General features: G+C 39.9%; 1 protein-coding gene across 1 annotated transcript in view; it reads right to left on the bottom strand.

Annotated features, from left to right (window-relative positions):
* The window catches only part of PRUNE2 (prune homolog 2 (Drosophila)), a gene marked incomplete at its 5' end in the record, with an annotated part of 57,612 nt that extends 33,716 nt beyond the window's left edge, over window positions 1–23,896 (bottom strand). The window contains 4 exons of the mRNA XM_009070868.1: window positions 15,002–15,127; window positions 15,236–15,833; window positions 16,285–22,792; window positions 23,738–23,896. Coding sequence (XP_009069116.1) covers window positions 15,002–15,127; window positions 15,236–15,833; window positions 16,285–22,792; window positions 23,738–23,896 — 7,391 coding nt within the window. The remainder of the gene's footprint in view (window positions 1–15,001; window positions 15,128–15,235; window positions 15,834–16,284; window positions 22,793–23,737) is intronic.
* Between the last annotated feature and the right edge of the window lie 296 nt (window positions 23,897–24,192).

Raw genomic sequence — 24,192 nt, 5'->3', positions numbered from 1 at the left:
TGAAAAAGACTGGTATAGTCAAACACCAAGGGCTTCACTTTGGCATCCAAAAAAACCCCAATTTAGTCACTAGTCAGAGGAGTAGCTTCTGGCTCCTAGTGACCTGCCTCAAACCACGTAATAACTTCACAGCATGAACACAGAAGACAACTCTTAAGGGTGGTGTTATTGGACCCTATCCATAAAATATTGCTGCCTCCAACTGTGCCTCTTAGTGGAGGTGCATAACCTGCTAGGCATTTCCTAATATTACCATTTCAATAAAACTGCCTTAAGTCAATATTCTGCTTGCAAAAGCAGGTAGAGAGTAACAAATTCTAAGGTAGAAATAACATGTCGCATAACGTCTACTGCTTTGGCATTGTGTTCACATACCACCACATGGTCTTGTCCTCAGAGCAGGGTCTCTCCTTCCTTAGATGCCTAGATCAATGCTGCTTAATCAGGCAAGTCAGTGGAAAATTACCAGAATGAACAGCGCAAAGTTGGGGAGCATATGTGATGGGTAGTCCTCCATCAATATTGAAAGATCACAAGGTCTGGCCATGTGATGTGTAGTTTCAAAGCAGTATTAGCATTCTGAAGGCATGCTTCAACTTATCTGATCTCTCTGCTCGTAATAAATGTTGTCAATACTCTACAAATAATATTGCACATATCTAGACAATCAGTTAATCAGGAGCCACTGTGGAACGAAAATTACAAATGTACTGTAACATGGTAATGCCAGCAGAGAATGCAGAATTTAAACCAATCTGATTTAAAAGACCCATAAATATAACCTGAAAAATATATGTTCTTTGAAAACTGTACTTCTAAATTTTATTAGGATGTCAGGCCTAGTCACAGTTCTGGGACCTGATTCGCACCTTTCACTTTCATTGAGCAATTAATTCTTCATTGAGAAAACTCAGTTTTAGTTTTTCCTCACTTTAAAACCAGTTTTCCTTTCAGCATGTATGGATCACAGTGACCATTTTCCTGTCATACTTCCAAAATACCTGCAGCTCCAAATGATGCAACTGGCACATGAACTGCACTTGAAAAAGCAGCGTGCACCTTCTACCCAGTGCAGCCATCTGTACTTTCAGGAAGTATACGAATGCTTTGAGAGTGGTTAACAGGGTAGAGGCTACAGGATCAGAAGCCAAAATAATCTTTGGGAAGGAAGTTTAAATTTTACACCCAACTGAGATTCTCCATTGGACTTGTGGGAACTCCTGTCCAACTACTATGACAATCCACCTTATCAAGCATATTTCTTTCCAAATGAAGACAGCTAAAATGCCTCAGACTGCTCTTAACTACCAGAAATAACCACTAGTCCTGAAACTGAGCTAACATCTGAACTTCAGTGGCTATTTTCTCCTTCCTACTTGGCTTTTCTGTGATCCTGTCAGCTTCTTGCATTGCTTAATGGATTTGTTTCTCTGCACATATGAATGCTGACGCTTCCAACAATAATTTAACCAAGCATCTTAGAACAGCTGATATCTGCCCTGCTCCTGATAAAATGTCTAAGGGGTGACTTTTAAGAGCTGCTAATCATAACAACTCACTTAACATCAAGATATGCAGACTTTTATTGATCTGTCCATTAAAGCACCAGAATTTTTCTAGCACTCCTTTGATTTCCAGTTCAGGCTTTGTACAATATGTTGATAGGGAATATAAATGGCAACATTTTTCTTATACTGTTTGACTTCTATCTTTTCCTCCCCTCATAATGCTTTTCTCTGATCCTATTTATGACCTCATTCTCTATCCTTCTCAAACAACTTCTGTTCCTTCAGTACCCTAAATATCATGAATTTGTTTGTTTTCTTACTTCTGTGTCACTGTACTGTCAAAATTTCCTTCTTTCCATCTTTTCCATGTTAATGCAATTATGATTTCACCACTTACAATGTTCAATACTACTATAATTTAGATTCATATCTGACCTGCTGCAGCAAAATATCTAACAGCTACATTTTCCCTGTCTTGGCTACGGCTGACCTAAAGAAAAGGCTCTAAAAAGACGTTGAACTTCAGTCTCTCTTAAAGCTGCAGTTGTCAGAGATGTAATAGATGGTAGGAGAATTTCAGTCATGATGCAGAATGAGTGGAAATTTTAACCGGCAGATTAAAATGGAAATATCCTAATGGGTGTGAATCTGTAACTGAAAAGTTCCCATCCATACCGGGTGATTTGCAGCTTGGGGAAAATAAGGGAAAAGCTCCAACCATGAGCCAGAGCAGACTTCAAATCAGGGCACATAAGCTCTACTGAAGCAGTAAAACTGGCACAAAACATCCAGTCCTGCAGCTTGCTTGCACTGGCAGGAGGTGTTCAGAGCAGGAAAGATTGTCAGACCCTGCAGCTGGCAGGTTTAAAAAGCCTGAGCAAAGGGATAAGGGAGATGCAGAAAGCCACCAGTTATCTTCAGAAGCAAAATCTGCCAACTCTGAGTTGAAAGGGCCAAAAAATCAACCTAAGTGTGGGAAAGAGGATAATGACAGACAGAAAAAATGCTGTGAAAGTGTCAGTGACTGAAAATGCCAGACTGAAGAGTAACTTTCAGGAAGGAGGTGAGAAACTAGAGTCCTCCTTACTTCACATGGCACTCCTCACACATTCTATCTTGGGAAATACAAGGGCAAGGTTAGCTATATGCTCTAGCACTTTAGACATTTAGGTACAGGTGTATCCTGTTGAGCTGCCCATCAGACAGCTCTTTAAAGCTGCCAGTGTTTTCTCCTAATGATAGTGATCTTGTTCTTGTAGGACAGAGTCAGCTTTCATCTGTTAGCTGCTATGTTTCGTAGGTGCAATGGCAACAGAGAAGACCACAAAACTATAGGATATGCTAAGAACTAGTAGGTAATACATGGAGTTAATTCATAAAGTCCTGTAACAGCTAAACCATTTCCTTTAGTGTTCAAAGGAAAACCAAGTAGATAAACTATGAAATTTGTCAAGCAACTGGAATGTCACTCCCATTCTCCCCTCTGCCTCAGTATAATTTATTGTTGCAGTAGCACTATAATTTTCTGAAAATTTGCACAGGGTCATATAGGAAGTGTCACCAGTCCTTAAGACATTACAGTGATAAAAACAGCTTTATCAATATTCATATTCTCACCTATACATTATTTCTTCCTAAGTCTGAGAGCTGTGTCTTTTGACTGAACAAAGATAGTGGCTTAAAGGCTGGGTTTTTCCTGTGCATTATTACAAGGTGCTAAATAACACTGCACTCCTGTTACTGCTGCAGGCTATGGAGATTGTCACAAAACCACCATAGACTGCTTGTAGCAACACCTAGTTTTTTAATAGTGAATTTATGAGAAAACTAGAGTTGTCTCTAATTATACATGAATTTTCTGTAATATTGTCTGGATTTATGCAGGGCCAAATCAAAACCCAGCCTCATAAAAAAAAAGGAATAAAAAGGCTATTTTAGACCTTTGCACAGCCCTCCCCTACATGAGATAGCAGCAGAGAGCACAGCTGAGAGTAGTGGAATGAACACAGTAGCCTTGGAAAAGAGAAATGTTCGGCAGGGTAAGGACCCCCACATTTGTTTTAATGCTTCCTGACAGTGCTGCTAGAAGCTGTGTGCATCCTCCATTTCTCAACACAGCTCAGCTTCCCGCGTGTATAAATAAGATAAGTCCAGAAATGACATCTCTGCCCGCCCTCCACCCCCCTTACCTAGAACAATCCTGGCTAAATGCACCTACCAAGCCTGCGTATATTTCTTTTCAGTGCTGCTCTGACATTCTATACATTTCAATGCCCCCTGTACTTCACTATCATTTGTTTGTTTACCATATTTAGAACTGAAGAATATTTTCATTCATTCATTCAACACAGACCGAAATCCAAGCAACTGAATGGAGCTGAATCAAGCTCCTATAATTAAGTTTAAACAAAAATACTGCCTGTACAGACCAACACTTGCAGTAATTTTTCAGTCCTCTTACCACTCCTTGATGAGTTAACCTTCAAAGATTACATATGCTGTTCACTGAAACATTTAAAGACGGCATTGATTGCAAAAAAATCTAAAATCATATGCTTCAGTTGACAGGAAAAAAACACCCCTACATTGTCAAGTAGTCTACAATGAGAGCGATCGCAAACAGTCTGTATACCAGTAATTAAGCAGTCTTGAAAGCAAGCTATCTGCTGACAGTGCCCTTTCATTCTTTTTTTGCCCACCGTATCCTCAGAGCTAAGCAAACGAGCTGAAAATAATCCAACACGTTAGGTGACCGTGCAGGGGAGTTTTGTTTCCTAATTACAAATACCATGCCTGTGCTCAGACAAAGACATCCCATTGCACTGATGTAAGCTTTGCTCATAAAGAGCCGCAACAGAATTAAAATACAGCTGCCCTGTTTTCGGTAATGAGGTCCTGGGTGCTTTGCATCATGCTGACTAACATTTACCCTTTTTCTGTCTAAAGTAACTGCAACAATAGAGCTGTTCATCAGAAAACCTTCTGCATATCTGCCTTTCGGAGTAAAGAGATGCTTACCTTGCGAAGAGTTGAAGAGGCCTTTCTACTGCAAAAATAGTAAAGATGCTTTACTGCTGCACTTCAGCATCCCTCGCTCTGGAGCAGTTTACTAGGAATACAGATCCTCCACCATTTTACTGTCACGTGGCTAGTGGTTCTGCTAAATAAGGGTGATCACCTGCCTTCACACAGTCAGCTGTGTGAACCAGCAGCTCCTGGGCTTCAGTTAAAGGAGCACTTAAATAAACGCAGAGATGTGCTTCAGCTGTGGAATATTTTTTTTTTTCACAATCCCTGTGGAGCTTTGTCAGAGCATCACCAAACTTTGATACAGCGAGTCAGCTGACGGTAGCAAAAGGCTTCCTGCTGTTTCATTTCAGTGCCTGAGGAAAGCTTATGATAAGACTGCATGACAAAGATTCAACCCATCTCAGCCCTCTTTTCTGTGTGCATCAGCAGTTATAGAACACATCCATATTCAAAAACGGTTTGCATAATTTTTTTGGCTTGCAATTCAGCAATCAGAATGTAGATGCAAATTTAAACCAAAATAACACCAACAATGCCCAGTTCAGAAGGCAGGGTGGTCCTGCAAACACAAACTGCACATGCAGCATGAAGCAGCACTCATGGCCTGTGCTCTTGACTGTGTTTCTTAGGGGTGTGCTTGAAGGAAGAACATTTCTTCCCAGGCAGTTCCATAGTCTCCTTTATAAAAGTTTGTTGGGCATAGAGTCCCTAGAAACTCCTGGTTTCTTTGCAAAGGCAAAACAGTTTCCAAACCTAATCCTCATTGCAAGGCAACAGACCCTAGGATGGCCTGACCTTCAGCTGTTTCTCCCTTCACATTGCACAGATCCTTCTGGAATCATTAGCTATATGCGAACTGGAGATGCTTTCACATCAGACTGCTTGGTCATAAACAGTCATAACCAAACAAAGGCCTAATCCTGTTTTCATTTGTCAGTACAGCTCCATGCACACCTACAGCACAGTACGAATAACAATTCAGTGGCTCCCATCTTGGTCTTCATGCTATTAGTAATCCTGCAGGGAAAGTGCTCATCATCTGCTATAGATCTCCTGAGAAATCAGTCTCCAGGTGCTATTTTAAAGGACAACAGACCAAGACCAAGCACTTAAAAAAAGATTTAAAATCATCACTGATATGAAAATACACTTCTAAAGAGGACACTACTGCAGACATGTCATCTTTGATATTTTGGTCACTTAGCTGTACATAAAATTTCCAACAATGGAGCTATTTTTCAGTGCTTTTTCAACTGGCCAATCTTTTTAATTCATTTAAAACCAAAATTCCATACACCCAGAAGCTGTGTCCAGGAAAAAGAGCTATGAAGTATTTATGTATAATAGAAGTCATAAGTGGCATGATAATGATGAAGCTGTGAGATTAGTTATGGGGCAGAAAATACGGTTTTGATCCTCCACACTCAGAATAACACAGAACATTTCTGAGATTTAGTCTAGGAAACTTTCCTGGCTGACCATCCAGGAGTCACTATGGCAGCCACTTTTGCACCACCTGAACTAGGACCAAGGCCCTTTCACAGCTGTACATCCCCCACACTTACATAGTCAGACCAGGTTTCCTTACTGACTTGACTCCAGGTTTCCCATAGAAGAGTCTCAGATATCTCAATCCTTGGAATAATTCAATCATGGTGCAACAAAAGCATAACAGCTCAACCTGGTGGATCCAAGGAGGGACCCTGAACACAGGAACCCCTGGGCTTTTATAAACTTGCAGTCCGCGTGCGACATAAGTCTGGGGTCATCAGCAGTCAATGGCCCCTGCTAGGTCTCTGAGTGTCCAGTCACCTGCTGGTGCCACAGGTCCCCAAGTCCTTTGCTGTGGTAAGGCCAGCACCAGTTCACAACCACCTAAACAGACGCTCTGCTGGGACCACTTGCCTCATTGGGGCTCACTGCCAAAGTCAAGTCTGTGTCAACAAGGTGAAGTTTCAAAGTTCATTAATGCTATAGGCTGAAGTCTTATGCCATTGATCACATCAATTGGAATAAATTATATAATGAGTTAGCTCAGAAAACCATAGAGTTTTTAATATGGAAGAAGCTTTACATGTGATTGCTAAACCATGCTAACATAGTCCAGGTCTTCTTGCTTTAAAAAGTGGCTCTATTAGTCCAATCTCACAATGTAAGTACAATTTCAGGACTACTAGTGAAAAATAGTAAGCAGATATTTTTTTTCTTTAAAAATTATTTTCCAGTCACTGAAGCGCTGTTCTCCTCTTAGAAGGTTTTTATAAAGGTTTTGGTATTTGGTATGTAAATATTAAACCTGTTTTTACAAAAATGAGATCACCAGGACTTTCCTACAAGCAGCCTTCTCAGTTGTTGCTCCTTTACTCATGTGTTTGGTTTAACCTTTAAAGCATGGTCCTTGTGTTCAGTCAAATGGCATGATTTGTGCTGCCAAGTGGGAGACCTAAGTTCAAATCCCATTTCAAGTCCAGAATCTTGTAGTTCAGCAGCAACTGGAAGCATCACTGAAGCAGCACACCTGGTCCCCAGAGTGTCTGGAATTGCTTTCCAGCAAATCTGGCCAACTAATAAACAGTTTTGAGAGGAGTTAAAGATGACAGCCCCACAGGTATGCAAGGAAAAAGGGAAACACAAACATCTAAAAGGAGTAAATGTTACTTTACAACAGATTTTCAATCATTTAGGCTTCCTCTATGTAAGCAGCCTGTTTAGCCCATTAAAGCACAAGGCAAACCTGTGTTCCCTAATTCATTGTCTTATTCTAGCTTTGGAGTCACAGAACAAACATTTTGAGAAAATATTGGGTGAAACCTTTGTTCCAATGGAATCAATATGAGTTTTTTCCCTGGTTCCAGTCTGTCAGTATTTCAGTTCAGTACTGGATGTTGACACTGACTTGAATCACTAATGGCTTTGAGATTTATTAGCATTTGGCTAAATCACAGAGACAGTAAGCATCAGATTTCTTATTAACCTTGAAATAGTCACAGATTTTTATTTATTACATTTTTACAATCTTTATTCACTGGCAACCACAAGCAATGTTATGAAAACAGGTTTGTCTCTTAAAAATTTATTGGATTGCTTATGCTACTGGGCAATTTTAATAGTCAGCAGTATAGCAGTGGTCACAGAAAGACGTTTCTGACTGAGGCAATAGAAGAACTACCTTCTCCAAAAAGACACTATACAAGTGAGCAGAAAAGACTGATTCCCGCTTCTTTGAGAAAATGCTGTCACAAAGATAAATAAAGCTTTCTTTTGAAGCCTTATTCTCGTAGGCTAAATACATTTTGGTAGTTCTTCAAAGGAAATTAACTTCTGCTCAGTTTTGCCACCAGTTTTCCAAGCTCTCCCCCAAAGCTTCCAAACATCAGTCTTCTTATCTCTACTATTCTTGCTGTTTCTTATTCCTCAAGTCAATACATCATTTCACAGTATTTCCTTCAGCTTTTTCTAATCCTTTCTGCTAAGGAGAAGGATGATCCTTCCCTCCAGCAAAGGCAAGAGCAAGAATGATCTGGTATACACAACCACTAAAATACTCTGAGGAATGCGCTGGTAGGTAAAAGACATCATAGTCATCTACAGTGCTCTCCCTCTGCCTCCTGACCACTGCATTACCACCGAACTTCATGTAGCTCTGTGAGACAGGACAGCTTCTATGAGGAAGAAAATCACCTCCAGTCTTCATAAATGTTACTGCTGGCACACCTCCAGCCAGCAACAGCAAAGTATGCTATCCTGCCTACTCAACATTCACACAGCACTCCACAAATTCTTCCTTTTCAAATGTAGTCACTCTCACCTGCTCAGATAGGTAAAGCTGCATAAAAAGCTATTTTCTTTTGGAAAGACTGATATTAGTAATGTGGTATCAAATCTTTTTGTACTTTTCTATGAGTCCAAAGAAACTGCTATGTTTTCTTACTTCTGGTGAAATAATGACAGGGTTTTTTTTCAGTGTTTTAGTGCTAGCAAGTATCATTATTCTTCTCTTGCTGCTGCCACTTCTCCTTGCAGAAATAAAACAGGACAGGATGGAAGAACTTCTAGTTGCAGACTTCCTCAAAACATAGCACAGTTGTTATGCTTGACATTGGGATGAAGGGGACAGTGACTAGCAGACATCAAGATTTTAATGCACTTCTTCATTCTCATTTTTGTTTATGCTTTCTGTCTCAAAACTTTAATTCTCTCTTCTACATAACAATCTTCTTAGACAATAACAGACAGTTTCTAGATGAAAGCAGAAAATAATGCTAACTGGATGCTTTGCTGACCCTTATTCCACTACTAAAGGAACCTACTTCAGCACAGCAGGCAAGTATTAACTCTTTTTTTTCTAAATAGGGACATATGGATAGAAAGTGATTTAGAAGACAGTTACTGAGTAAATGTCTCCATAAACTTTGGACTACTAATTCAGTTCTTCCTTAGTTGGGATGTTCCCATCATTTGTTTGAGTACAAATGATGAGTTTATTTATTCTTCAAAGATCATAAAACCATAGAATGGTTTGGGTTGGAACGGACCTTTAAAGATGCTCCAGTTCTAACCCAATTGCCATGGGCAGGGACACCTTCTTAGACCAGGTTACTCAAAGCCCCATCCAGCCTGGCACTGAACACTTCCAGGGATGGACCATCCACAGCTATTCTAGGCAACCTGTTCCAGTACCTCATCACCCTCACACTAAAGAGTTTCTTCCTTATCTTCCTTATCAAATCAGTATCTACCGTCATTCACTTCAAATGTTTTCTTCCTTGTCCTATCACTACAGGCCCTTGTCAAAAGTCCCCCTCCAGCTTTCTTGTAAGCCCCCTTCATGTACTGGAAGGCTGATCTAAGATGTCTCCATAGACTTCTCTTCTCCAGGCTGATCAACACCAACTCTCTCAGCCTCTCCTTAACAGGAGATAGAATCATCTTGATTGCCCTTCTCTGCATGCATTCCAACAGGTCTGTGTCCTTCTCATGCTGAGCACCTTAGGGCTGGAAGCAGTACTCCAGGTGGGGTCTTATGATAGTAAAGTAAGGAATAAGAATCACCTCCCTTGACCTGCTGGCCATACTTCTTTTGATGCAGCCCTGGACACGACTGGCTTTTGAGGCTGTGAGTGTAACTTGTACTTGGCCTTGTTGAACTTCACGAGGTTTGCACAGACACACCTCTCAAGCCTGACATCTCTACCCTATAACTTGGTGTCACTGGCAAATTTGCTGAGGGTGCACTCAATACCACTGTCCATGTAGGTGATCAAGATGTTTAACATCACCAGTCCCAATACCAAACCCTGAGGAACACCACTCGTCACTGGTCTCCACTTGCACGTTGAGCTGTGTGACCATCTAAGCAGCTCCTTATCTACTGAGTTGTTCACTCTTTAAATCTATATCTGTCCTGCTTTGCACAAGTCCAGCGAGATGATGTCAGTTCCTCTTCTCTTGTCCATCAACACTATAACCATGTTTCTCAGGTATGATTTGCTCTTAGTGAAGCCATGTTGGCTGTCACCAATGACCTCCTTATGTTCAGTGTCCCTTAGCATAATTTATAGGAGGACCTACTCCATAATCTTGTCTGACACAGAGGTGAGACTGACTGGCCTGTAGTTCCCCAGGTCTTCCTTACTGTTCTTTTGGAAAATGAGTTACATTTCCCCTTTTCCAGTCAGTGGGCGCCTTGCTGGACTGCCATGGTTTCTCAAATAGGATAGATAGTAGCTTAGCAACTTTGTCCACCAGTTCCCCCAGAACCCATGGATGCATCTCATCAGGTCCCATGGATCTGAGCACTTTCAGACTCCCTAGATGGTCTTGCACATGATCTTCTTCTACTGTGGGCACTTCTTCCTTTTCCTACTCCCTGTCTTTTCTTTGTGTGCCTCAGGCAGTGTGGCTGGAACACTTGCTGGTGAAGACAGGCATTAAAACTGTTGAGTACCTCAGATTTCTCCATGTCCTGGGTAACTAGGTCTCCCACTTTCTTCCAGAGATGCCCCACATATGCCTCAGTCTTCCTTTTATCACCAACATACCTACACAATCTTGTGCTTTTGCCATACTTAAATATATGAAGGCGAATTACATACTTAAAAATAAGGAACCTGATTTCTACACTCTGCCAAGAGGTACATGAAACAACAACCAGCAGGCCACAAGGAGAGATTTCTTGTGGGAAGCAAAAACGGTACTAGAGAAAGCCCGGGATTCAGGAGTGACTTCTAAAACTACTATCAGAGACAGGTTCAGAATGCAAACTTAATTGTCTAAATAAAAAGCATTTGACAGAAAAAAACAACCCTGAGCACAGCATGTAATCCATGCTCAGGGCACAGCTATCCAGTAAGATTAAGCATGCTTAATTTTCTGGTGCCAAGCAGGCTTAATTAAACATAAGCTAGGAAATAAGACTATTAAGTCAAGGAAAGAGTCATGTTTGGTTAAGATTCCAAGAGACTTTTCCGAGTCAAAATTATGACCTTTCAGAAGTACAAGAATTCAGACAGAAGGACACTTCTCAGTACCAGTTACCGAGACTTCGGTTCAGTTCTACCAAAGCTACTTTGATGTAAATTTTTGGTAGATTCAAAGCCTGATGACTAGCACCACCAGGTCATCCAAAAATTCTCCTGCAATAATAAGCAGACAAATTCTTAGTTTCTTCTCGTATGTGATGACACCAGTGTTTCTGTGCTAACCTCCCACAGACCAGCAGCTCTGCTGTATCACATTGTTTTAAACCTCGTTGGTTAAGGGCAGCTAATTTCAGACTTAAAAGCTGCACACTGAGCTATATTTTAAGAAGGAACTTGTGTTTTTAAAACTGTCAATGAGATGCATTAGAAAACTTTCCTAATGACACACTTCTACCAGGTCAGTTTTGCAAACTGTTTATATACAAGGTTAAATGAAATTGACATATCATCTAGAAATAATGATTCGTATACCTTTTTTATACTAGTATTTTTTGTGTGTTTGCTTTGGTTTCAAAGTAATCAAGGCCTCTGCAATCATGCTGTGGGCACACACAGGGACATCTGCATGTCTCTGCTATCTCCTAAAAGGTCTGAAGTCATTATCTAACTGACCAAAGACATAAGCCTGTTACAAGTTTACTGAGCATCAGCTACCAAGCACAGGGGAACCTGAGGGGAAAATGGCACCATGAAAGAAATCTCTCTTACATAAGAAATCCTCATACAAGAGGATTAATTAAATACTTCTAATAACACTAACGCTGGAAAAAACTTCCTTTAGATTTTATACCTAGTCAATAAAAAAATCTAACAAGAAAACCTAAACGCAAAGGAAAGTGGATTTTACTGGTTCCATGCTCCCGCAATTAATTGTTTATCTGCAAGCTAAATAACTGCCTTGCTTTTCTTCAATTCTCTGGGCTTCAGCATCACTACTGTAAAGGACAGAAATAGCCAATGCTACATACAGAAAAGGCATTTGGCATTAAGCAACTTTAAAATGAGATAAGAAAAATGCCTGTACTGGAAGCTATAGCGATTATACATATTTTTTACCAAGAACTACTTTATCTTTTTCCTTCAGGATGCACCATATTCCATCATGCATTTAAATTTTTGCAGAAAACACACTTACATTGACATGGTCCAGTTTGGGGTTTTAATGTGGGAATCAGTTTAAGGGAATATACTAAGTTCTGAGAGTAATGAATGTACTGCATCCAGAACTTCAAGGTGAACGACTGTGACATAGAACCTTGGAGACTTACAGAAATTCCCAAGGAACAGCAGAGTTCGTCTCAAAGTGGATCTAACAATTCATAGCAATAAGATGTTAAAACTGGCTATAAATCCATGGCCAAGGGAATGTTTTTCCTAGTACCAGTGTAAGTACAAAAATCAGATTCTTTTCTTGAGGCATCTAACAAAGAACCTTACTGCTTCAAAGTTCTCTCAGCTCCATGGTCCTGTTTTACTTACAAATCATTTAAAATCAGATACCTAGACCAGTTTTCTTTTCTTTAAAAACATCATGGTAACATAAGTATGGCAAGTCAAAAACCCCTAGGATGCTGCCTGCATGTAATTAATCAGTGCGATTTAAGTAGGGTCAGCATCTGGCTGCTCGTAATTTAACATGCTTTATGGGAGACAGAGGAATTGACAGACAATTTCTTCATCTCAGATTTGCAAGCTTTCAACTAGCAAGCACCTCTAAACAGCCCTTCTTGTTTCCCATCCGATTCATCACTGATTGTGAGCAGAGGTTGGCAAGCATTTTTTTATTCAAAGATTTCTGGCTTGTCAAAAAGCAGATTTATTAATTAAAACTAATTGCTGAATGAACTCCCAGTGACACCCTGCAGAGGTAATGGAGGAAGATGGCTTACAGGGTGTGAACCTAACAAACAAGCCACCTCAGTGTCAAAGGATGCCTAGTTTTCCTAGATTTGCAGATTCCAAACCACCCTTCCACACAATAACATGGATGCAAAACAACTGCTTGGGAATTTTGCTTATTTTGCTCCTTCCAGATTTTTGTTTCCTAGAAAACTTCAAAATTTCTATTTTTGCTTCAGGAATGGAACTTAGAAGCTTAGAGGATTGAACACAACAGAAATGCAGTGTCAACCAGCTATACTTTTTGCTAGTTTCAAGGCCAAGCACTTGGCATTTGGTTTACTTAAGACTGTACAGATCTGGTGAGGGCCCATCTTCTGCTAAGCCTTCTGAAGATTTTCCTCTTTCTTGATGACAGGAAATGCTAGCCTGCATCAATAAAAGCTGTCACTGCTCTACTGAAACAGAGCCCCTCTTACCTCATAGTCTCCTCAATGCCATATGTCTAGTTAGACTGAAGCAATTTTAGCCCAGGGTAGAGTGTGAGGGCAACGTATGTTCTGCTGTACTACTCAAAATCTTGTCTGTCAAGAAAACTTGAAGTCCTATAATGCACAAATTTAAGCCTGCAAATAACATCATTACATGTCAGAGTTTCTGAAACTGGGGTTTCTGTTCAGGATGAAGCCAGCACTGACCATATATTAAAAATATCTCCTCTGTAACATTTTTGATTTTGTGGCAGCCAAAACACTCTTTGAAAAACGTGAAATTGTTTAGAGGAGAGGTATTTTAACATTTGGAGGAAGATAATTCACAGCTATTATACTATTTATTCCTGAAATCTCAATAAAATATGAACTGTTTGGGGTGGGGAGAGTGGCAGCAAAAAGCTGTGCTTTTCTATCACAGATTATTTGTACATGCTGTCATCAGGCATGCCACATTTAAGGGGGAAAAAGGCCTACTGCTAGAACTGAAAACTTGTTAGTGAAAAGCAAGACACCTAAAGCCTGATAATAGAAGTTGTCAATTTGATGTGTATCCTACACTGAGCTGGGAAGAGTTTGGAAGAAACTTGAAAAAACAAAAGTAAAATATAAGTCTTGCATTTCACACAAACAGTATGTTTCCACATGTTCCATACTATGTATGTTCTTTTGGGTAAGTGAAGTTTGAAAGGAGTAACAAATACAAAGCAGGTATAAAGACTAGTTTTGTTTGTGCTTGGAAATTCCCTTTACCACTCTGAAGAATTTCTCTGTATAAACACAATGCCAAGTTCCTCTTTTATAAAACTGCAGCATGTGAGTTGCAGATACCCAGAAGAAATGAGGTTAGACTTCCACACATGCATCACTGGCACTGCCCTGGAAGTCCACATGTAGCAGTTGTAAAAGATGTCAGCAATAGAAACACCCTCCCCAGTATGCTACAGGAAATTAGGTTGAGGGCCATTTCTGTCTCCAAGTGGCAACACAGAAGAGAGACACCTAGCAGCAGTAATATGATCAGCACAGAGGCTGCATGTCCACCCAAAAGCAGGTCCATATATATTCAGACTGCCTCAATTGCCAGTTCAGTCCAAACAGTCAGAAATACTGCTCTGACCTGACTACAGCTTGAAAATAATCACAAAGATCACAACTTTCCCTAATCCTTTTTTTTTCCCCCCTCTACAAGCAGCACTTTTTTCTGACTCTGGGTCTAGACTCCTATTTTCCTTCCCAACAGTTTTGCATTAAGTAGAGATTCCTCCATAATCTCATCACTGGCATTGTACCTGGAGTGGCAATACCATCTATACCTGGCTTTGGCCTGTGTTCCCTGGCCACAACGGTTTCAGGTTTAAAGGTAGGTTATGCAGTCTTTGGGACTTCACAGAAGGAAGACAGACTTATTCCTGCAATGAAGTGGATTTATGCTTCCTGCAATCCAAAACAATCCTAATTTGCCTGATTTCAAGGAACCAAGAATCTGTTTTTAGAAAGGGAGAAATACAGTGATCCTTAAATAATGTAAATATAATGCATACTTCAGATTGAAAGCCTTGCCTTCTGTTCATAATGGCATATGCTGCAATAACATATATAACAAATGAACAGAAGACTTTTGAAAGTAAACAGGTTGTTTTTTCCTTACCCTGATTTTTGACTGAGTTCTCTGTTATTGTTGAGCAGAACAGTTTCCTCCTTCAATTCTTGTTCTGTTGCTATGTTATTTCCAAGTTTCTGTTGAGAATTTGCTTCCCATGCACCATCACCACCAACTACGTGCAACACACGTGTTCCTGCAATGCCCGTACTTTGATCCTCAGTAGTCAGGCTATCTGAAGGAGAACAGCCCTCATGTTCCAAAGATTTCTGAAGGGGAGTTTCTGCCCGAAATTCTTTCCAAGTGTCATGAATCAATTCCTGTGCTGCAACAACTGCCATTTCTTCGCCAGGATGTCCAGACCCTGATTTTGGCATTTCTGAATCGGCAGAAATTTCTTCAGGTGATACGTCACTTACTTCATTTTGGCCCAATATAATCCAACCCTCATCTCGCCCACAGCTTTCCTGTGATCTCTTTTCACCATCCAGCTTTTGAGGCACGACAGAAATAGCTTTTTCTTCTAAGTGAACGGAGTCCTGACCAGTCCCACGAACAGGGTGATCTTTGCTTTCATTTGTAGTGGAGATTGTCTGAAAGGTATCCAAGGAGCCTGGCAAAAAGCCTTCATCAGATTCTGTCTGTTCAGCTACATTAGCTTCTTGAAATGCAAAATTACTTTCGGTTCTTTCAAGGGTATCATTCGTAGAAGGTGTATTTTCTTCCTCAGTAACAAGGATGTAATCCATCTCCAGTGAAGTTGGATCTCGGAGCACCTGCGTCGTCACATCTTCCTTACCATCTGTACTTTCCAGTTCAGGGCTCTTAGAGGAATCTCTCAGCTTATTTTCTTTACAAAGCAGGGAGTCAGTGCCAGCTTCTAAAGGAACAGGCAAACAGAAACTTCTTTTAGTTTTTGAATTACTGTTTTAGTCACCATGATTTCCTTAAATCAGTACAGTGAGACAGAGCTCTTCCCAGTTTACTTTGCTCTGTTAATGTGTACATGAATTTTATAACATCATCACCACCATCATTACTGTTAAAGATTATACATTAACACTGCAGTCACTCCTAAGGGACAAACAATTCAATGCCCCATATGGTAGGCCCTGTACAAAGAACAGAAATAGTATTCCTACTTCAATGTTTAAAAGCTTAGATCTGCCTGAAACAGTGACACTAGAGGTCTTCCCACAGTACAAAGTTTTGTACATCAGGGAGACACACAAACTCCAACAACTCCAAGCCTCTCGTTCTGCACTAATACTCCAGACACTCCCTCCTTTCTCTCATCCCATGGATTTGCCCTGGAAAGCAAACTTTCTTACCATCGGATGATCTTCTATCTCCACCTGGTGGTGAGTCTGAATCTATTGTTTCTGCTTCAGATTTTCCTGCCGGAATATCAGAATCTCCTGGAGTTACTTCAGACCCGGAGAGCAAAGGTACTGAGGTGTGATTTTCCTGAAGGCACTCTGTGGATGTTTCAGACACCTGATCTTTAACGCTGCTGTCTTTGGTCACTAGGATGTCTTCTGAACCTTTCAAAGGAGCTGGCAGTGGTAAAGGTTTTTCCAAAGAAACACTGTCATAAAAGGGCTGCTGTAACAAGATCTCACCCTCTGCACACTCTCTGCTGCCAGAGAGTTCGGCATCAAAAGATGCAGAGGACGATGGAACACACACCACTGGTGATTGGTCACAGGGCACTTCCTTAAACACAGGAACATAATTTTCCATTACAGCTTCATATTCTTTTGGTGTGTCACCAAACAGTTGATTATTTGAATCAGATTCATGGCCTTCATTAGCACCAGGTAGAAACGATTTGGGAAAGTGTATCTCTCCATCCTTTGATTCCCCTTCTGCTGCTTCACTAGCTACTACTGCCAGCATGTTCATTCCACCACATGTGTCTGCCAGGACATTAGTTACTGATGTGTTCCTGATGCTATGTTCTACCCCTGTCTCAGATTCATCCACATGTTCTTCTGACATGTCTAGCTTATCACCAGTTATTCTACGGACAGTATCAGAATATTCTACAACTTCAGCCAAGGCACTAATTTCTTTTAAGCTTTGTTCTGCCCTATCAGGTTGAGTGAAATCCATGGGAAACAAATGCATTTGAGAGGTCTCTATTTGAGCTGTATCAGTTGGTGTTCCTTGACGGCTTGCATGGGTGAAATTTTCACAGAATGTGTCTTTCAGATCTAAGGATGTCACTTTTCTAGCTCCATTGGCAATCTCAGTCGGCTCAATTTGGTCAATAACCGGTTTATTTTCCTGATCAGATTCTTCCAAAATTGCAAATTCAGGAGGCTCTTGAGTATTAGCAGGGAACAGCTCATAGAATTCATCAGTCTTTTCCAGTTCATAGTCCTGGGGACTAACACTTTCAGAGTGTGTCTCCACCTTCTGCATTACTAACTGATGCTCTGAATCAAAACCTGCCTCTTTACTCATATTTGACCACGCATGAATCGGCCGACTATCTTTGGCTTCAGTTTCCACTGCAATCTGAGCAGGTGAGGCAGAGGCATGCTTAGCTCTATGCTCCTGGCACACATCAGGACTGCCTGATGACTCTGAACCATTGTCTTGGTCACAGTGACTTAATATATCAGGATTTTCACCATCTGGTTTCAAAGTGACAATCTGCTCAGCATTAGTCCACAGGTCAGGTTCTACTGAAAACAGCTGATTATTTTCTTGTGTGTTATCCTGTAAAATATCTGGGACATGTGCAGTTTGGGGAATTAATATATTCCACCCTGGACTTGACTTTTCTGTCATTTCAAAAGATACGTCTTCCACAGTGAAAGCACCTGGCAGGGAGCTGTGCACCTCTAATCTTTCACAAGTGTCCTGCTGTTGTTCCTCAGGAACACGGCTTGCATTTCCCTCATTGTCTTTTGGTAGATCCAGTACAGTGATTGCTTGAACTGATGTATTTGGTACAGCTCCTTCCACATCTGAAAAAGAATTCTGTGGAGTCAGTTGATTTTTCTTATCTGTAGGAAACAACTGCTCTTTCGAGCCCCTTTCTTCTTTATCCCGTATGAAAGGATCAGATTGTTTGAACTGTACAGTGTCTTGATTTATCTGACTATCAGGACTATTGATAGGATGTACTAGCCTTTCATTTTCGTCACAGTACAAGGAGGCAGGCTGATTTCCATCGCTACCTGTACTAGTGAAATGTGCTTCTGTTTGTTGTTCATCATGTGAAGGTGAACCCCAGGAGTCCTCTTTACTATTTGTTAACTCGTTTGTTGCAGAGTGACTTGAAACAGAATATTGATCTTCCAATTGCTTTTCTTCACAAGGTTGTGAATTCCACCATTCTGAACTGTTATCTGGAAAACCAAATGCTCCAACTGTGGATATTGGATCAGTTCTTAAATCAGCTTCCAATGACATACTACACACATCTACAGCTTTTGAAGAATACTCTTCTTTATCATCAACAGCAAAAGTCGGTGTCATATCTTCATTCATTTGATACAAATATGAGTCTCCTCCATTATCTGTTTTTTCATTGAAAATACTCACTTGAGCGTTTTTCTGAAGTGTTTCACACTGGCCTAAATATTCAGAAGTCTTATTATGTGCAACAGAGTCAATAGTCACATCCTCTTGCACTATCTTCCTGGCTTTAATTGTTTCAGAATTTTCACTGAAGATGACCTGGACCTCCTCTCCCACCTTAGTCTTTGCACCTATATTGTCTTCATTTCCTTCTGGACTTGTTGCATTGGACTGAGCATAATCCTCTCCAATTTCAGATGCTTTGTGTTGTTTGTTTTCACACATCGAATCTTCATGAATCACTTCTGGACTCGCCTCTGAATTCTCTGAATCCTCATTTATGTCAGGACTTGATAAAGAAGATACAGTATCATCATCTACATGGGCATTCCAAAAATCTAAGCTTTTAGGAACTTCATTCTGTTCAGCACTTGTTTCAAATCCTTCTCCACATTCATTCCCAAATTCATTGTTTTTAGAAGAATCTTCAAGATTTTTATTGTTTTTAATCTCCCACATATCCCTCTTTCTTTTGTCATGACTGGCAACTGAAAGGTCTCCCCACACATTCACAGATGTATCACTTAAATCAGGACTTGTTCCACTTGAGTGTGCATAATCATTTATTGAATTACTCCACACAGTATCTTCTTCCAAATAGCTTTTTAACTGTATATCCCTTGAAAGGCTTGTGGTGTTTTCCATTTCAAGGACTTCACTTGCCTCAGGACTTGTTCCAGGGGATTGTAAATCTTCATGTGGCTGTAAATTCCAAGCAGTTTGGGGAAAACTGTCATTAAGCACTGCACATGGCTCTCCACAAAGATTATTAGCAGGTTCTAAATTTTCAGAGTTTTCATTTCTCCCAGAACCTGCTTCATGTGAAAATGAATTTTCCACCACAGACATATGTGCAATGTCAGGAACACTGACATACCCAGAAGAAGGACTATTCTTAAACTCATCTACGAAAGCATTTTCATGAGTCCTCTCCAGCTCTGAGCTATTTTTGAAAGATTCTAACTCTGAAGTAGAAATGACTGTGTGGTTAGGAGCCACTTCATGTAAACCTTCTTTCCTTTGTCCCAGTGTTTCTTGTGGTTCATTCATCAAAGGAATTGATGTGGCTAAGCCACAACTATTCTTTCCAGAGTCATTCCAGATGCCTGAGACTGTAGACATTTTAGAAGAATTATTTTCAGGATTATCACTACCCTTATCAGAACTTTCAGAGACACTTTCCACCTTGGAACTTGTCGCATCATCCATCATCGTAGCCTCCTTTTCCACTCGCTCAGAAAGCAGCTGTGAGGTTTCACCGTAATTGTATTTTTGTGGTATGGGATCATTAAAAGATTCATAATTTCTGCCTTCTTCAGAAGGACTTGAGGAAGATTCTACATTATTTTGCAACAAGTCTTTCCTCTCTTCCTGACTAATTGGACTCCTTTGATTGGAAAATGACTCATTCTCTGTGACTAACACTTCCAAACTAACACTTCTCCTCATTTTTTCAGGGGAGATGGGATCTTCAGCTGTTGACCAATTCCCTTCCAAATCTGCTTTACATGAAGATTCACTGACCTCTTGTACTGGTTTATTACAAATGTCATGAATCATCTGCTGCCCACTTATCTCAGGTGTTATATTACATTCTTTTCCTTCCTGAGAGATGACAACGGCACTGTCCCAGCCTTCCTCACAACCCTGCTCACTTTGCAGACTCCATGAGTTCTGCTGCTGCACTGAATCCTCAGTATTCAGCTTTCCATCAACTCCACCAAAGTTCTGTGCTGCCTTCTTACTAAGTGTCTCACTTCCTAAGTCACATGTTTTCAGATCCAAACTATTACCAGTGTCTGAAGTTGGCACAGATGTGACTGTGTCTTCTACAGGAACAGTGACCACTGTTTCTGCATTGTCAGCTGATGTCTGTCTAGTATTTAATTTGCTCTGTGGTAGTGATAAGTCATTAACTGTTTGATTATATGCTGGTGTTATTCTTCTGTTTCCAGCCACAGAAAAATTATTTTCACTGGTACATGTCTCAGATGAAAAACATAGATTAGCTGATTGTTCTGGATTAAGGAAAGGCTTAGCAGAGGCAGAAAGAGCAGTAATTTCAGAATTTCTTTCTTGTAACTGGGTGATGTTATTTAGGGGAGTGTTCCAGATGTCTGTATTTCTGATGCTTGAAAAAGGCATGTTGCTAGGAGATAATGGCTCCTTACTTGCTTTCTCAAGTACTTTTGGCTCAGCCAAATTCGGGTTCATGAATTCACCAGTAACTGCTTCTTCATCAAAATCATTTTCTCTTTCATCTTCCACATATGTAGGTGATACATATGAATCAGATGTTGAATAGTTGGTGTCTGGTGGAGAAACAACTAAATCTTCCCCTATATTTGAAGAATTAAGAGCTGAGTTTTTATACAAGAAGTTATCCTCCCATGGCACTACTACTTCTGGTACTTCTTTTCTGATGTTTTTATCATACATATTCCAGGTATCTATATTTTCAAATTGTTTGGGTCTACGTTTAGTGTCACCAAATACAGCTTTTTCCTCTGTTTTCAATTTGGAATTATTTTGCATATTGTTCAAAACAGAATTTGCATTTTCAGATTTTCCATATTCTTTTACTGAATAATATCTTCCTTTATCCCACATTTCTGGGTTTTCAGTATCATTGTCCACTGTGATTTCTGAAGAACCTGATAAACTAGTTTTTGACATGGCCCATTCCTCAGGAATATTCACTGATCTTTTTTCTCTGTCTAGTTTGGCCATGTCCCATGTATTTTCTGGGGATCTAGCAGTCTCTCCTTCATCAAACTGAGTCCAGAGTTTGTAAGAGTCTTCAGCTAGCTCACTACCTTTTCCTTCACCACTACACCATGCATCTGACATCATAGGTGTTGGCTGACTGACCTTCCATGGATCAGTAAAGCTCTCCAGTTCTTGCTTTGTCTCATCTAAAGACGCAGTTTGCAAACGTGAATGTTCACTGTTTTTCTCTTGATTTTCATGGTTCCAATTATCTTGTTTAAACTGATTATCCCACAGATCTTCTCTTGTGTATTCCATTTGCTTTGGCTGTTTTTGGAGAAACACAGAATCGGAGGCTCTTCTATCAATATGTTCTCGTTGCAAGGGACTTTCTTTAGAATCCTTCCATAAGACAGGACTCTGAAACACAGATTCCTGCTCACTTGAACTCCATGCATCAGCATTTCTGGACTCTAGGTCAAAGCCATCCCACCAGCTCCCGTATCTAACACGAGACTGAGAATAATTTGTGCCATCTATTTCATTGATTTTTTTAATGACATCTTGTGGGAAAATTAAAGGCTGCCCATTATCTAATGGTGAAGTTTCTACAAGACTGTTCATCGGAGTTGGTGGAATTCTTGATTCAGCAGATTTCAACATTTCTGGTGAAGAAGAATCACCTTCAACTAAATTGATCAAACTTGAAGTTTTCTCACACATTTCTCCTGGATTCTCATCAAATTCAGCCAAGTTGTCTTCCTCATTTTTTGTCATAAGCAAATCAGTTGAATAATTTGCTGTATCACTTTCTAAGAGGTTTGCCTCATCAATTTCTTTCTGCACAGGCAGTTGATGCCCTTCCGACAAATCACTATTAAGGAAATAGTCATCTGCTGGGGAACAATCAACAGAATGAGAAGATGACTCAGATGGAGCTGCAACCACAGGTGCTAGATCAAAACTGAAAAGGTCGAAGTTATCACTATTGTTTCCTGAAAGAGGATTTTGTTCTTCAGCTATAGCTCCTTCAGGAATAGGGCTATAAGAATCAAAGCCAGACAGAACACTGTGATGGGAAGCAGCACCCTCTCCAACAGGGCTGTCATCGCTAAGGAAAACAGAACTCTCCTTGGAGGACCGGCTGCTTCTGATGGTAGCCAATCCACTGTCTGGGCTTACAAGGTCTACATTGACATCAATGTGAGCTTGCATAGATCCATTTAGATCTTGAGGGTTTTCTATAAAATTTGCAGAACTGGGCTGTGGTTCTACATCAGACCCATATAACTCCATAATACCAGAAGATCCTTGTGAAAGTGGAGCACTTCCAGCAACAGCTTCAGTAGAAGAAGTTCTACTGTTTGATGCCATTTCTGGTTGTCTTCTATTTATGACTTCCTTAACTAGTAGAAAAATTTGATCACAGGTCGCCAAAGAATTTTCTTGATTATAAATGAGAATTTGATCACATTCACATTCTAGAGGATCCAGCTCCAAGCAAGGATTCTGACATTCTTCTAATTCACAGCAGATCTGTTGAAAAACAGGATATTTCAGAAGTCATTGCAAACATGGGCATATATTGACGACTTCACCATGTAACGCAGCCATACCTATGTACTCCTGTTAACCTATTTCTTAGCCATTTTGCTGCATCATCCTTATTATGACCCCTAAATAGATAAAGTATTACAATAGAAGACTAATACAAAATATGTGCCATATAATTGGTCAGAAATTATACCATTTGACTTTCCAATTCACTTCTTGCTAGTGACAGAAAATCCAAATGAATATTTGGTTGTTGCCTTAAGAAACCTGAGATAAATATGTGGTAGTACATTAGAAATGTATTTCTAGAATAGGATGATTATATTCATAAAATAAATACATTTATATTGACCATGAAAACAACAGAGTCATTTAGCCACCTGTCCCTAAAACCAAAAATGGTCCAAAAAGTTGTCACTAAGATGGTTTCTTCCATCTGGGGACAAGTATAGTAAAAAAACCAGACAGCACCTTGCTTCGGGTAAATGAACATCCTAGGAATAATTTAGCTTCATTTCAGAGCTTGAATTCTTCAGAAATGACATATATGTATATGAGTTCTGGTCATTACCATTTCCAATGTGTTTGCTTATCCCTCATTGCCAAAGACCCATTTGTGTAGGTCACAATACAAACCCAATCCGAAACTACTGCTGAAGAAAGATCATTTTAGGTGAATTGAAAAACCTTGCCTCATTTGGTATTTCTTGTAACCATACACTTCTTCTATTAGCCTGGTGTAAAACAATGATATAGATTTCACTTTGTGTCATATAAATGCAGCCATTTCAAACAGCTGTTCAGTTGTTGATCAACTGTTGCTATTTTTTGACCTCAGTTAATCAACATTTTGATATATACTGCCTCAAAGAAAAACCCAATTTTTTTTTTCCAAGAAGAACATTGACTCTTTTTACAGGTACTTACTTGACTGCCCAGCTCTACATTTTCCGAGTATACTGCTATTTGTTGTTTCGTTTGCTTCTCATCTGACAAACAGTTGGCCACAATGACAAGTACATCAAACCTATATTTATCTATGAATGCTTTCAGATCACCAACAAGACTCCTGTGTAATACACAGTCCTGAAATACAATAAGAAATTAAAAGAAATGTCAACATCTTTTCCTTGATCTTTTCATCCAAATGATTGGTAAAAATAGCCAGAAGTGTTAGTAAGTGTCACTGACTGTAACAGGCAACAGAATTCCATTCCATTTGTCAAAAACAGCTATGTGCCTAAAAAAAAAAATAATGTGCCTCACAGGACGGTAATGGACTTCTATTTCTGAAGAACACTAAAATATTAAATGCAGGTTTTTCCTTCTTCAAACTGCTGGCAAAATATAATTCTTACTTGTTGCTGCTAATTGCTATTGCA

This window comes from Acanthisitta chloris, unplaced genomic scaffold (genome assembly GCF_000695815.1).
Source record: "Acanthisitta chloris isolate BGI_N310 unplaced genomic scaffold, ASM69581v1 scaffold4553, whole genome shotgun sequence".
Lineage (NCBI taxonomy): Eukaryota > Metazoa > Chordata > Aves > Passeriformes > Acanthisittidae > Acanthisitta > Acanthisitta chloris.
Note: the sequence above shows the minus strand (reverse complement) of the source record. Positions and strands in the feature narration are given on the sequence as shown.